The sequence below is a fragment of the Scyliorhinus canicula genome, chromosome 3 (assembly GCF_902713615.1).
Source record: "Scyliorhinus canicula chromosome 3, sScyCan1.1, whole genome shotgun sequence".
In the NCBI taxonomy this organism is placed as follows: Eukaryota; Metazoa; Chordata; class Chondrichthyes; order Carcharhiniformes; family Scyliorhinidae; genus Scyliorhinus; species Scyliorhinus canicula.
The window spans coordinates 76,046,397-76,058,678 of NC_052148.1; the positions used below are offsets into that span (position 1 = coordinate 76,046,397).

The 12,282-nt window shown below is 43.7% G+C and overlaps 1 protein-coding gene across 3 annotated transcripts in view; it reads right to left on the reverse strand.

The window, feature by feature from the left end:
• The window catches only part of LOC119962749 (probable E3 ubiquitin-protein ligase HERC1), a 594,360-nt gene that overhangs the window by 328,028 nt on the left and 254,050 nt on the right, over positions 1 to 12,282 (reverse strand). For all 3 annotated transcript variants that reach the window (XM_038790765.1, XM_038790766.1, XM_038790764.1), the window contains 2 exons: positions 9,040 to 9,207; positions 4,375 to 4,614 (listed from right to left, as the gene is read on the reverse strand). In XM_038790765.1, the coding sequence (XP_038646693.1) occupies positions 4,375 to 4,614; positions 9,040 to 9,207 (408 nt within the window). The remainder of the gene's footprint in view (positions 1 to 4,374; positions 4,615 to 9,039; positions 9,208 to 12,282) is intronic.

Sequence of the window (12,282 nt, forward strand, 5' to 3'; positions counted from 1 at the left end):
TGGCTGCAGCTTGTCAGCCACATATAGAGTGTCAATCGCGGAACTTGCGGATTCGGCACCATTTCACATTAAAATCGATCGTGTTTCACGTGGCGCTGGTGCTAGCTCCGTAACAGTAGCGGAATCGGTCCAGGTGTGGCGTCAATGTTGCTGTCATGAAAGTGCACAAATTCTGCTTGGCGTCAACACTTAATCACAGAAACGGAGAATCCCGCTGAAGGTATTTTCAACAATCTTCAGCCAGTGGATGATCCATCTCGGCCTCTTCTGGAGGTCCCCAGCATCACTAAAGCCAATCTTCAGCCAATTAAATTCACTCCACGTGATATCAAAAAAATGACTCAAGGCATTGGATACTCCAAAGGTTATGGGCTCTGACAATAGTGCTGAAGACTTGTGCTCCAGAACTTGTCAAGATCCTCGCCAAGCTGTTCCAGTACAGCAACTCGGCAAGTTATGTCCTGTACACAAAAAGCTGGACAAATCCAACCCATCAGTCTACTCTTGATCATTAGTGAAGTGACGGAAGGGGTCATCATCAATGCTATAAAGCAGCACTTGCTTAGCAATGACCCGCCCAAGACACTCAACTTGAGTTCTGTCAGGGTCACTTAGATTCTGACCTCATTACAGCCTTGGTTCAAACATAGAACAAATAAGCTGAACTCCAGAGGCAGGATGAAAGAGACTGCCCTTGGCATTAAGGCAGCATTTAACCATATGTAGCAACAAAGAGCCCTCGTAAAACTGGAGTCAGTGGGAATCAGAGGGAAATCTCTCTGGTGGTTGGAGTCATACCGAACACTAAGGAAGATGATTGTTGGGGTTCAATTATTTCAATTCTAGGACGTTACTGCAGGAGTTCCTCAGGGCAATGTCCGAGGCACAACCACCTTCAACTGCTTCATCACTGACCTACCTTCCATCATAAGGTCAGAAGTGGGGATATTCACTGATGATTGTCTGGCACTATTTGCAGTTCCTACAATACTGAAAGAAGGAAGACCTGGAAAATATCCAGCCCAGGGCTGACAAGTCACAAGTAACATTCAGACAAGTGCCAGGCAATAACCCATCTCCAACAAGAGAATCACCGCTTGACATTCAATGGCATTAACACCGCTGAATCCCCCACTATCAACATCCAAAAACTATCAAAAACTGAAAGTGAACTGGACTAGCCATATAAATACTGTGGCTGCAAGAGTAGGTCAGAGGCTAGGAATCCTGCAGTGAGTAACTCACCTCCTGAATCCCCAAAGCATTTTCACCATCGACAAGGCACAAGTCAAGAATGTAATGGAATAATCTCCATTTGTCTGGATGAGCACAGCTTCAACAACACTAGAGAAGCTCAATGCCATCCAGGACAAAGCAGCCCACTTACTGGCACCGTATCCACAAACATTTTCCACCAGCAACACACTGTGGCAGCAGTGTGCATCATCTACTAGATGCACTGCAGGAACACAATAGCATCTCCTAAGCCCATCTTGAAGGACAAGGGTTGCAGACACATGGGAACATCACCATCGAGAAGTTCCCCTCCAAGCCACTCACCAGCCTGCCTTGAAAATATATTGCTGTTCCTTCACTGTCGCAGGACCAAAATTCTAACATCACTGTGGATGGACCTATGCCACATGGATTGCAGCGGATCTAGAAGGCAGTTCACCATCACTTTTACAAGGAGAATCTGGGATGATCAATAAGTGCGGGTCTAGCCGGCAACACCCATAAGACGATAAGACATAGGAGCGGAATTAGGCCACTTGGTCCATCGAGTCTGTTCCGCCATTCAATCATGGCTGATATTTTCTCATCCTCATTGTCCTGCATCTCCCCGTAATCCCTGATTAATCAAGAACAGATCTATCTCTGTCTTAAAGACTCAGTGAATTAGCCTCCACAGCCTTCTGTGTTAAAGAGTTCCACAGATTCACCACCCTCTGGCTGAAGAAATTCCTCCTCATCTCTGTTTTAAAGGATCGTCCCTTTAGTCTGAAATGGTGTCCTCTGGTTCTAGTTTTTCCTACAAGTGGAAACATCCTCCCCACGTCCACTCTATCCAGGCCGTATCTTGTAAGTTTCAATAAGATCCCCTCTCATACTTCTAAACTCCAACGAGTACAGACCCAGAGTCCTCAAACGTTCCTCATACGACAAGGCCTTATATAGCCTCAGAAGTACATCCCTGGTCTTGTATTCTAGCCCTCTTGACATGAATGCTAACATTACATTTGCCTTAACTGCCGACTGAACTTGCACATTAACCCACACCCCATGAACGAATGTTTTAAAACATGCTTCGTAAGTTCTAATAGGGGCAGCATAGTGGCACAGTGGTAAGCATTGCTGCCTCAACAGTGCCAGGGATTGGGGTTCAATTCTGACCTCGGGCGACCTTCTGCTTGGAGTATGCACATTCTTTGCGTGTCACACAGAATACCAGAGTGCAGAAGAGGCCCTTCGGCGCATTGAGTCTGCACAGATGCATGAAAGGCCTTGATCTGCCCACCTAATCCCATTTGCTGGCACTTGACCCACAGCCTTGAATGTTATGGCATGCCAAGTACTCATCCAGGTACTTTAAAGGATGTGAGGTATCCCGTCTCTACCACCTTCCCAGGCAATGCATTCCAGACCGTCACCACCCTCTGGGTAAAAATGTTCTTCCTCAAATCCCCCTGAACCTCCTACCCCTCGTTTGTGTCCCCTCGCAACTGACCGTTCAATCAAGGAGAACAGCTGCTCCCTATCCACCCTGTCAATACCCCTAATAATCTTGTACACCTTCAATCAGGTCACCCCTCAGTCTTCTCTGCTCCAGAGAAAACAACCCAAGCCTATACAATCTCTCTTTATAACTTAAATGTTCCATCCCAGGCAACATTCTGGTGAATCTTCTATGCACCCCCTCCAGTGCAATTACATCCTTCCTAGAATTGCAGACAGCACTCCAGCTGTGGCCTCACCAAAGTTCTATACAACTTCATCATGACTTCCCTGCTTTTATAATCTATGCCCCGATTGATAAAAGCGAGTGTCCAGGATGCCTTTTCCATCTCCCTATTTATCCTGCCCCTCTACCTTCAGAGATCTATGAACAAACAAGCCAAAATCCCTTTGTTCTTCAGAAATTCCCAGTGTCAGAACTTTCATAGTACACTTCCTTGATAAATTACTCCTTCCAAAGTGTATCACATCGCACTTTTCAGTGCTAAATTCCATCTGCCACTTATCCGTCCATTTGACCATCCCGTCTGTATTTTCCTCTAACCCAAGACACTCAACCCTCACTGTTAACCACCCGGTCAGTCTTTATGTCATCTGCAAACTTACTGATCCTGCTAGTCTGTGTGGGTTTCATCCAGATGCTCTGGTTTCCTCCCACAGTCCAAAGATGGGCAAGTTAGGTGGATAGGATGTGCTAAATTTTCCCTTGGTGGGGTTACAGGGATAGGATGGGGGATTGGGCCTAGGTTAGGATGCACTTTCAGAGAAAGGGATTGGAAGAGGTCACAAAGGAAGGGAAGAGGCAGGTTGGTAGGGAAGAGTATTAGGTCTGTGGCAGGGCTGGAGAATGGGCCCATTTACAGCTTTCCTCGGCCCATCGTTTGTTTAACTGATTATCCTTTTTGAGTTGTACCATCATTCCTTGTGTAATTTATCCCTTTTACTCTTCCTTTTTCTTCTTTGACCTTCCCTGCGACTGCTGCACGTACTTAAGAACCTATTACAATTCTAATTTCTTCCAGTTCTAATTAATGGTCATTGACGTTAAACTTTAATTATGTTTCTCTCTCCATATTTGCAACCTGACCTGCTAGGTATTTACAGTATTTTCTCACTTTCCGGTTCAGTGGCTGTGCTGCGCACGAACAATTCTTCAATCTGATTGCTTACAGTGAAACAGTTACGTTCTCCGTTTGGTCAGATGCTCTAAAAAAGATAGGCTTTTTGGATAGTTGGTTAAAAGAACTTCAAGTGTAAAGCCCCTGGAAAAGCAATAACTGGTTCCTGTTAATCGCAAAATCTGGCCCATTAATAACATGATGATGAATGTAATACTGATGTTTAAACTACTTTCTGTCCAATTAAACTACAACAGAAAAGCTACAGTGAGAAAAAATTCACATGAAAATTCACATAATTCTTCCAGTATCAAACTTTCGACAAAGTACCTGAAGTTTAACCAAAGTTTAGCGATTACATAGCATAATTTCATTTTTGTCTCCCAAACAAAATTCTAATGCATAAATTATTACATAATAATGTAATGATGTAATCACATAATGATGCATTAGTGCACCAAAAAATGCGCTATATTTCTTGCATATTAATCGATAACTGAATGTCAAAGTATCTTCTTACCTCACCATTCTTTCCAAATGAGATTGTTCTTGCTTCCACATCCAAGACACAGGTTATACAGTCTCCCTGTGTGTAGCTGGGTAGGATACAACCTTGCTCCCCACTATGATAAAGATTCCCACTATAAGCTCTGTAGAGCCACATATCTGATGTTGTACGATGGTTGAAATCTCTGATGGGCCACCGTGATACTCCAACACATGTACCTTCATTCCCTTTATTCTCCCTGGTTATGTAAAACTGCACAAATTAATAAGAAAAAAAAAATTTAACAAGAGCATCCGAGGCAAAAAGAAATGTCATGACCTGCTTTAAATCAAAAACGTTGAAACAAAATTATATTTTACTTTAAAAATTGTTTACCTGATTAATTAGATAGTCACTGGTATTACACACATTCATTGTTACATCTCTTCCTTAAAACAGGAAGGTGGAAGAGCCAGGCAAATTAACTCTGTCATTTCAACTTCATGATCGGGAAGAGGCGAGTTCTTTTTAGCTCTGATCCTCTTGCACCTCGTATTGGCTGCGCTGTTTATTACATTATAACAGTGACAACACTTCAAAACAACTTCATTGACTGTAAAGCATATTGGTACATTTTGAAGTTGCGCCACTAAGTAAAGGTAAAGTCACCATAGTCCCAGATGACCATAGGCTGCTTTCCCTTTTGAGGGGCAGAGCTGACTGGTGATGATTAACCTGAGGATCATCACCATAAGACTATGAGACATAGGAGCAGAATTAGGCCGCTCGGCCCATTCAATCATGGCTGGTATTTTTCTCATCCCCATTCTTCCGCCTTCTCCCCATAACCCCTGATCCCCTTATTAATCAAGAATCTATCTTTGGTTGTCTTAAAGACATTCAGGGATTTGGCCTCCACAGCCTTCTGCAGCAAATAGTTCCACAGCTCCACCTCCCTCTAGTTGAAAGATGAAGCCTTACTGACTCAGTCCTATTTTATCATGCACTTCCAAGTACTCCACAATCTTATCTTTAATAATAGGAGCTAAAATCTGACCAATGACCGAAGTCGAGCTAACCAGTCCATAATTTCCCGTCTTCTGCCTCCCTCCCTTCTTAAACAGGGGTGTTACATTAGCCATTTCCAGTCCTCTGGGACCCTCCCTGCCTTCAGTCATTCCCAAAGGATCACCACCAATGTCTCCACAATCTCCTCAGCGATCTCCTTTAAAAACCTAGGGTGTAGTCCCTAGGAAGGGCAGCACCGTAGCATAGTGGTGAGCATTGTGGCTTCACAGCGCCAGGGTCGCAGGTTCGATTCCCTGCTGGGTCACTGTCTGTGCGGAGTCTGCATGTTCTCCCAGTGTCTGCATGGGTTTCCTCCTGGTGCTCCAGTTTCCTCCCACAGTCCAAAGACGTGCAGGTTAGGTGGATTGGCCATGTTAAATTTCCCTTTGTATCCAAAAAAGGTTAGGAGAGGTTATTGAGGTAAGGGGATAGGATTGAGGTGAGGGCTTAAGTGGATCGGTGCAGACTCGATGGGCCGAATGGTCTCCTTCTGCATTGTATGTTCTATGTTCTAGTCCATACGGTCCAGGTGATTTATCCACCTTCAGACCTTTCAGTTTCCACAGAACCTTCTTCTTAATGGTGGCCACTACACTCGCCTCTGGCCCCTGATTCTCCTGGAGTTCTAGTATCCCACTGGTGTCTTCCACCGTGAAGACTGATGCAAAGTAACTATTCCGTTCCTCTGCCATTTCTTTGTTTCCTATGTCTACTTTTCCTGCCTCGTTTGAGTGGTTCAATGTCTGTTGTTGCCTTTCTCTTACCTTTTACATGTTGAAAAAAACTCTTCCTTTCTTTGCTTATATGACTTATACTCATTTTTCATCTTCTCCTGCCCCTTATTGCTTTTTAGTTGTCCTCTTCTCACTTTTAAAGGCTTCCCAATAATCCTCGTCACATTGTATGCTTTTTCTTTTGCTTTTATGCTGTCCTCGACTTCCCTCATCAGCCATGGATGCCTTGTCCTCCCCTTTACATGTTTCCTCCTCCTTGGGAATGAATTTTTGTTCTGCCTCCCGAATAACCCCCAAAACCTCCTGCCATGGCTGTTCCACTGTCTACTCTGCTAGGCTCCCCTTCCAATCAACTCTGGCCAGCTCCTCCCTCATGTCTTTGTAGTTACCCTTATTTAATTGTAATACCGTTACATCTGATTCCAGCTTCTTCTTCTCAAACTGCAGGGTAAATGCTATCATATTGTGGTCACTGCTCCCTAAGGTTACCTTCACCTTAAGTTCCCTTAGCAAGTCTGCCTCATTACACATCACTAAATCCAGAATTGCCTGTACCCTAGTGGGCTCTGTCACATGTCAAAATATCTCTTAGACATTTCATATATTTCTTTTCTTGGGATCCACTATCAACTTGATTTTCCCAGTACACCGACATATTGAAGTCCCCCATGATTATTATAATATTGTCTTTTTACATGCCTTTTCTATCTCCTGATTTATTTTCTGTCCCACATCCTGACTACTGCTAGGGGGCCTGTACATAACTCCCATCAGGGTCTTATTAACTTTGTGATTCCTCAACTCTACCCACACAGATTCGAAGCCTTCTGATCCCATATCGCATCTTGTTATCGTTTTAATTTCATTCCTTATTAACAATGAAACTCAACCCCCTTTGCCCATCTGCCTGTCCTTTCGATAGGACTCGTATCTTTGGATATTTAGATCCCAGCCCTGATCCCCTTGCAGCCATGTCTCTAGGATGCCCACAACATCGTACTGGCTAATTTCATTGTGCGCAACAAGCTCATTTACCTTGTTCCTCATACTGCGTGTATTTAGGTATAACACCCTCAGTCCTGCATTGACCACCTCTCCTCATATTTGTCACCTTTTTTGCTCTACCTGAAGGTAGATTCCTGCTACCTTCTATACTCTGTTCTATTATGTGGTCTGGAAACTTTACTCACCTCTCCTGAGCCCTTGGCTCTTTTAATTAGTTTAAAGTTCTCGTCATTAACCTGCACTTCTATCTTCTCCTTTAACTTTGATTTTCTAATTCTCCATACATCTGAACCCTCAGGGCAACATGGTAGCACAGTGGTTTGCACTGTTGCTTCACAGCTCCAGGGTCCCAGCTTCGATTCCCAGCTTGGGTCACTGTCTGTGCAGAGTTTGTACGTTCTCACCATCTTTGTGTGAGTTTCTTCCGGGTGCTCTGGTTTCCTCCCATAGTCCAAAGATGTGCTTGTTTGGTGGACTGGCCATGCTAAATTGTCTTCATGTCCAAAAAGGTTGTGGGGTTGCTGGGTTAGGGTGGAGGTGTGGGCCTATGTGGGGTGCTCTTTCTAAGGGCCGGTGCAGACTCGATGGGCCGAATGATCTCCTTCTGCACTGCAAATTCTATGATTCTCACACTTCAGCCAAGGGGCAAGTTTGACAAGACGGGCCTTCATGAATTACCTCAGCCGTTACAGGAATTGAACCCACGCTGCTGGCCTCGCTCTACATGAACCAGTTGTCTAACCAACTGAACTAATTTTAACCACTATATTTGTGGTGCACGAACTGATCCTTTCACACAAAGTGAAGGGATCCTGGTCATTCTTTCCAGGTATAACCAGGGTCGGTGTCATCAATAAAGTTAATGTCAATTTGACAAAAGTAATATACATTTACCTCTCAGCTTGTAATTGATAGTGACTACAGGTTTTGCCTATAATAAGGAATGGATAGAGGTGATCTTGCATTTTACAAAAAGAATGAGTGTTTCCCTCGTTTGCGGACAGAAAGCATATCCTAGCATATGCTTTATTTATTGTCTGAAGAGTAAAAGCTAGCGGTTAAATATGTAAACTTGCAGACACTATGCAGCTAATGCAATCATAAATGTACTAATCCTTTATTGCTACTGGATCATATCTTAAAAGTACTGAAAATGACTTATTTGATTTTTTTAAAAATTGACATCGAGAGATTTAGAACTGTATTAGGCAATTACCTCATTTTGGGAATTGTACTATTAGATTGGGTGTAACTATTCTTCAAAAAGATGGAAGTATTTCAGGAAAACATATCAATAAAGTTCATTGTTAATGGTATGGCAGCATCTGTGGAGAGTTATGTTTTGAATCAAATACAATTTTTAATAACATGACTTGAAACATTAACTCTGTTTTTCCTTTTCCAGATGCTGTCGGATCCATAGAATACTGACAGTGAAAAAGGCAGCCATTTGGCCCATTGAGTCTGCAGTAACCCTCCAAAAACAGCACGTTAACTAGCCCCACACCCACGCCCTATCCCCATAACCCTGCGCATTGATTGTGGCCAATCCACCGAACCTGCACATCTTTGGATGCTATAAAGCAATTTAGCATGGCCAATTCATCTAACCTGCACATCTTTGGACCGTGGGAGGAAACCGGAGTACCTGAAGGAATCCCACACAGACATAGCAAACTCCACACAGCCTGTTACCCAAGGCCAGAACTGAACCTGGGTCCCTGGCACTGTAAGGCAGCAGTGCTAACCACAGTATTTTCTGTTTCCAGATTTCCAGGATCTGCAATGTTTTCCTTTTATTTCAATGTTAATTATACAGGTACAACTGAAAATTAGACTTTGGACTGTTTACGATCTATTATTTCTGCGGTGTTTAAAATAGCATACTTGCCTTCCATTGAAAGCAGCCAGATGTTATGGCAGTTGTTGCTAAGCCATATCCTTTGCCCCCTGCACCATGAGATAAAACATTTCCAGATTCCATAACACAGCAAACCATTTTATCTGGATCAAATGAAAACTCTTTAATGGGTATGCTGTCATCCTCTTTATTGTCTGTCTGAAACAAGAATAAAAGTGTACACTCAGCAAAGTTCACATTCAGAACTATTAAAGTAAAAAGTATCTAGTATGGTTAAATCTTTATAATTGGAGAATCACTTCTTGATATGTTCTGGATATCTTCTGCTTAAAGAACTACTTCAATTGCCTAAATTATGACTGCAGAAAAACGTAAGGTGACTTACGCCGATAGTAAACTGGTGCATATGTAATAAAATAAAAAGTGAAAATTCAAATAAATTTGCTTAGAATTGTATGTATGTATATCTTTTAACATTAAAATGCTCCAAGTATTTCACAGGAGCATTACAAAGCAAAATTTGACACTAAGCCACGTAAGCAGATATTAAGACAGATGACTAAAAACGTAATTAAAGTGCATAATATGACACAAAGCCACATAAGCAGATATTAAGGTAGATGACTGAAAACTTAATTAAAGTGGTTTAGGAGAGCTTTAGAGGAGGCATGTGAGTATAGAAGCGGAGAGTTTTAGGGAGGAAACTCCAGAGTTTTAGGATGTTGGCTGCTGAAGACATGATCACCAATGGTGGAGTGCTATCTGCGAGGGCTGTGGAATTTGAGGAGATTATAGAGATAGGAAGGGGTGAGGCCACTCAAGGATTTGGCAAAAAGGATGATAATTTTAAAATTAAAGTCGGCAAGGATAGGAGTAATGATTTTATTTTATTTATTTATTCTCACATGTAGCAAGGTACAGTGTAAAATATTTTTCTGCGGCCAAAGAAACGTACACAGTAGACAAACAAAAATGTGGATAGTTACAGTGAATGCCAGTACACCGACAAATAAGTAATTAGTTACAGTATGGAACAAGGGCAAAATAACAACGCAAACATGACATAAGCAAGACCAGCATAGAGCGTCGAGAATAGTGTCTTATAGGGGATAGATCAGTCTGAGGGAGAGTCGCTGAGGAGTCTGGTAACTGTGGGGAAGAAGCTGTTCCTAAGTCTGGATGTACGAGTCTTCAGACTTCTGTATCTTCTGCCTGATGGAAGGTTCTGGAAGAGGGCAAAGCCTGGGTGCAAGGGGTCTCTAACAATGCTGTCTGCCTTCCTGAAGCAGCGGGTGGTATAGACAGAATCAATGGGAGGGAGGCAAACTTGTGTAATGCGTTGAGCTGACTTCACCGCACTGCAGTTTCTTGTGATGATGGGCCGAGCAGTTGCCATCCAAACTGTGATGCAGCCAGGTGATCTATCTCCCATCTGTAGTCTGACTCATCGTTGTTTGATACGACCCACCAGTCGTATCATCCGCAAACTTAAAGATAGAATTGGAATCAAATCTTGCCAAACGGGTGAACCAAACTTAGTGCAAGTTTGGGGAAGCATGGTAGCATAGTGGTCAGCACAGTTGTTTCACAGTTCCAGGTTCGATTCCCGGCTAGTGTTACTGTCTGTGTGGAGTCTGCACATTCTACCCTTGTTTGCGTGGGTTTCCTCCGGGTGCTCCATTTTCCTCCCACAGCCCAAAGAAGGTTAGGTGGGGTTACGGGGATAGGGTGGTGGTGTGGAGACAGGGTGGATGTATGGGCTTAGGTAGGGTGCACTTTCCAAGGACTGGTGCAGACTTTATGGGCTGAATGGCCTCCTCCTGCACTGTAAATTCTATGATTCCATGATACAGACTGCAGAGATTTAGATCAGCAGAGTTTTATTTTGTATAAATTTAGAGTACCCAATTTATTTTTCCAATTAAGGGGCAATTTAGCATGGCCAATCCACCTACCGTGTACATCGTTTGGGTTGTGGGGCGAAACCCACGCAAACACAGGGAGGATGTGTAAACTCCATGCAAACCGGGATCGAACCTGGGACTTTGGCGCTGTGAGGCAGCAGTGCTAACCACTGCGCCACTGTGCTGCCCTTGATGAGCAGAGTTTATGGAGGATGGAGGTTACTTGTTGCACTGATGCCTCAGGGCGCGAGGGACCCGGGTTCGATTCAAACCTCGGGCAAATGTCTGTGTGGAGTTTGTACGTTTTCCCCATGTCTGCGTAGGGTCTCCTTCAGGTTCACCGGTTTCCTGTGCCACAGTCCAAAGATGTGCGGGTTAGGTGGATTGGCCATTCTAAATTGCCCTTAGTGTCTAAAAGTTTGGTGAAGTCACGGGATAGGGCCAGGGATTAGGCCTCGATAGGGTGCGCTTTCGGAATGTCGGTGCAGGCTTGATGGGCTGGATGGCTTCCTTCTGCACTGTAGGGACTCTATGATAACATTGGAGGGTGACCATGATTTCATTTAAATAGTTAAGGTGTAGAGGCAACATGAGTTGCTGAGGTGGGCAGAGTCAGGCAAAGTTGCGGAGGTGGGAATATTCGGTTTTAGTGCTAGTACAGATATGTTAAGGGCTCACACTGGTGTCAAATGTGAAGCCAAGATTACAACCAGTAGCAGTTGCCAAGTGATGAATAAAGTTGATGCTAGGCAAGGGAGATTGTACTGGACACCAAACTCAATGGTTTTCATACCCCCCAATACATAATTGGAGAAAATTCTGCTCATTCAGTTCAGGATGTTGGTTAATCAATCTGACAAGTTCAAGAAAGTGGTGGAGGTAGGTGGGTGTGAGATATAACTGGGTGTAGTCAGGTTACATCAAAATCGACACTGTTTTTAATGATGTCTTTGAGGGGTAGCATGTAGATGCGTAATGGCAGAGGTAGAGGACAAAATAAGTCCTTAGGGACACCAGAGTGTGAGAGTGGCAATGAAGTAATTGCAGCTGAATCTCTGGCTATGATTACAGAGAAAGGAGGTACCACATTCCCGTCCGAGATGGAGAATGGTTTATTTTTCAGTTTCTCATCCTGCCCTGACCATTGAGGCTGGGCAGGAAAAGGCCCTTTAATAGGAGAGAGGACATGGCCCCTCCCTGCACCGTGAAACTGCATCTGGGTTGAGTTGGGGTGGGTGGGATCCCTGGGAAATCTACCCATGCAACTTCATGCTCCCGCCGCCACTTCCTGTGCTCCTCCGCTCTGCCCTTCCCTCCAATTTCCCTGGAGGAAGCATACAATTCTGCCTTTATTTACCTCCATTACCAT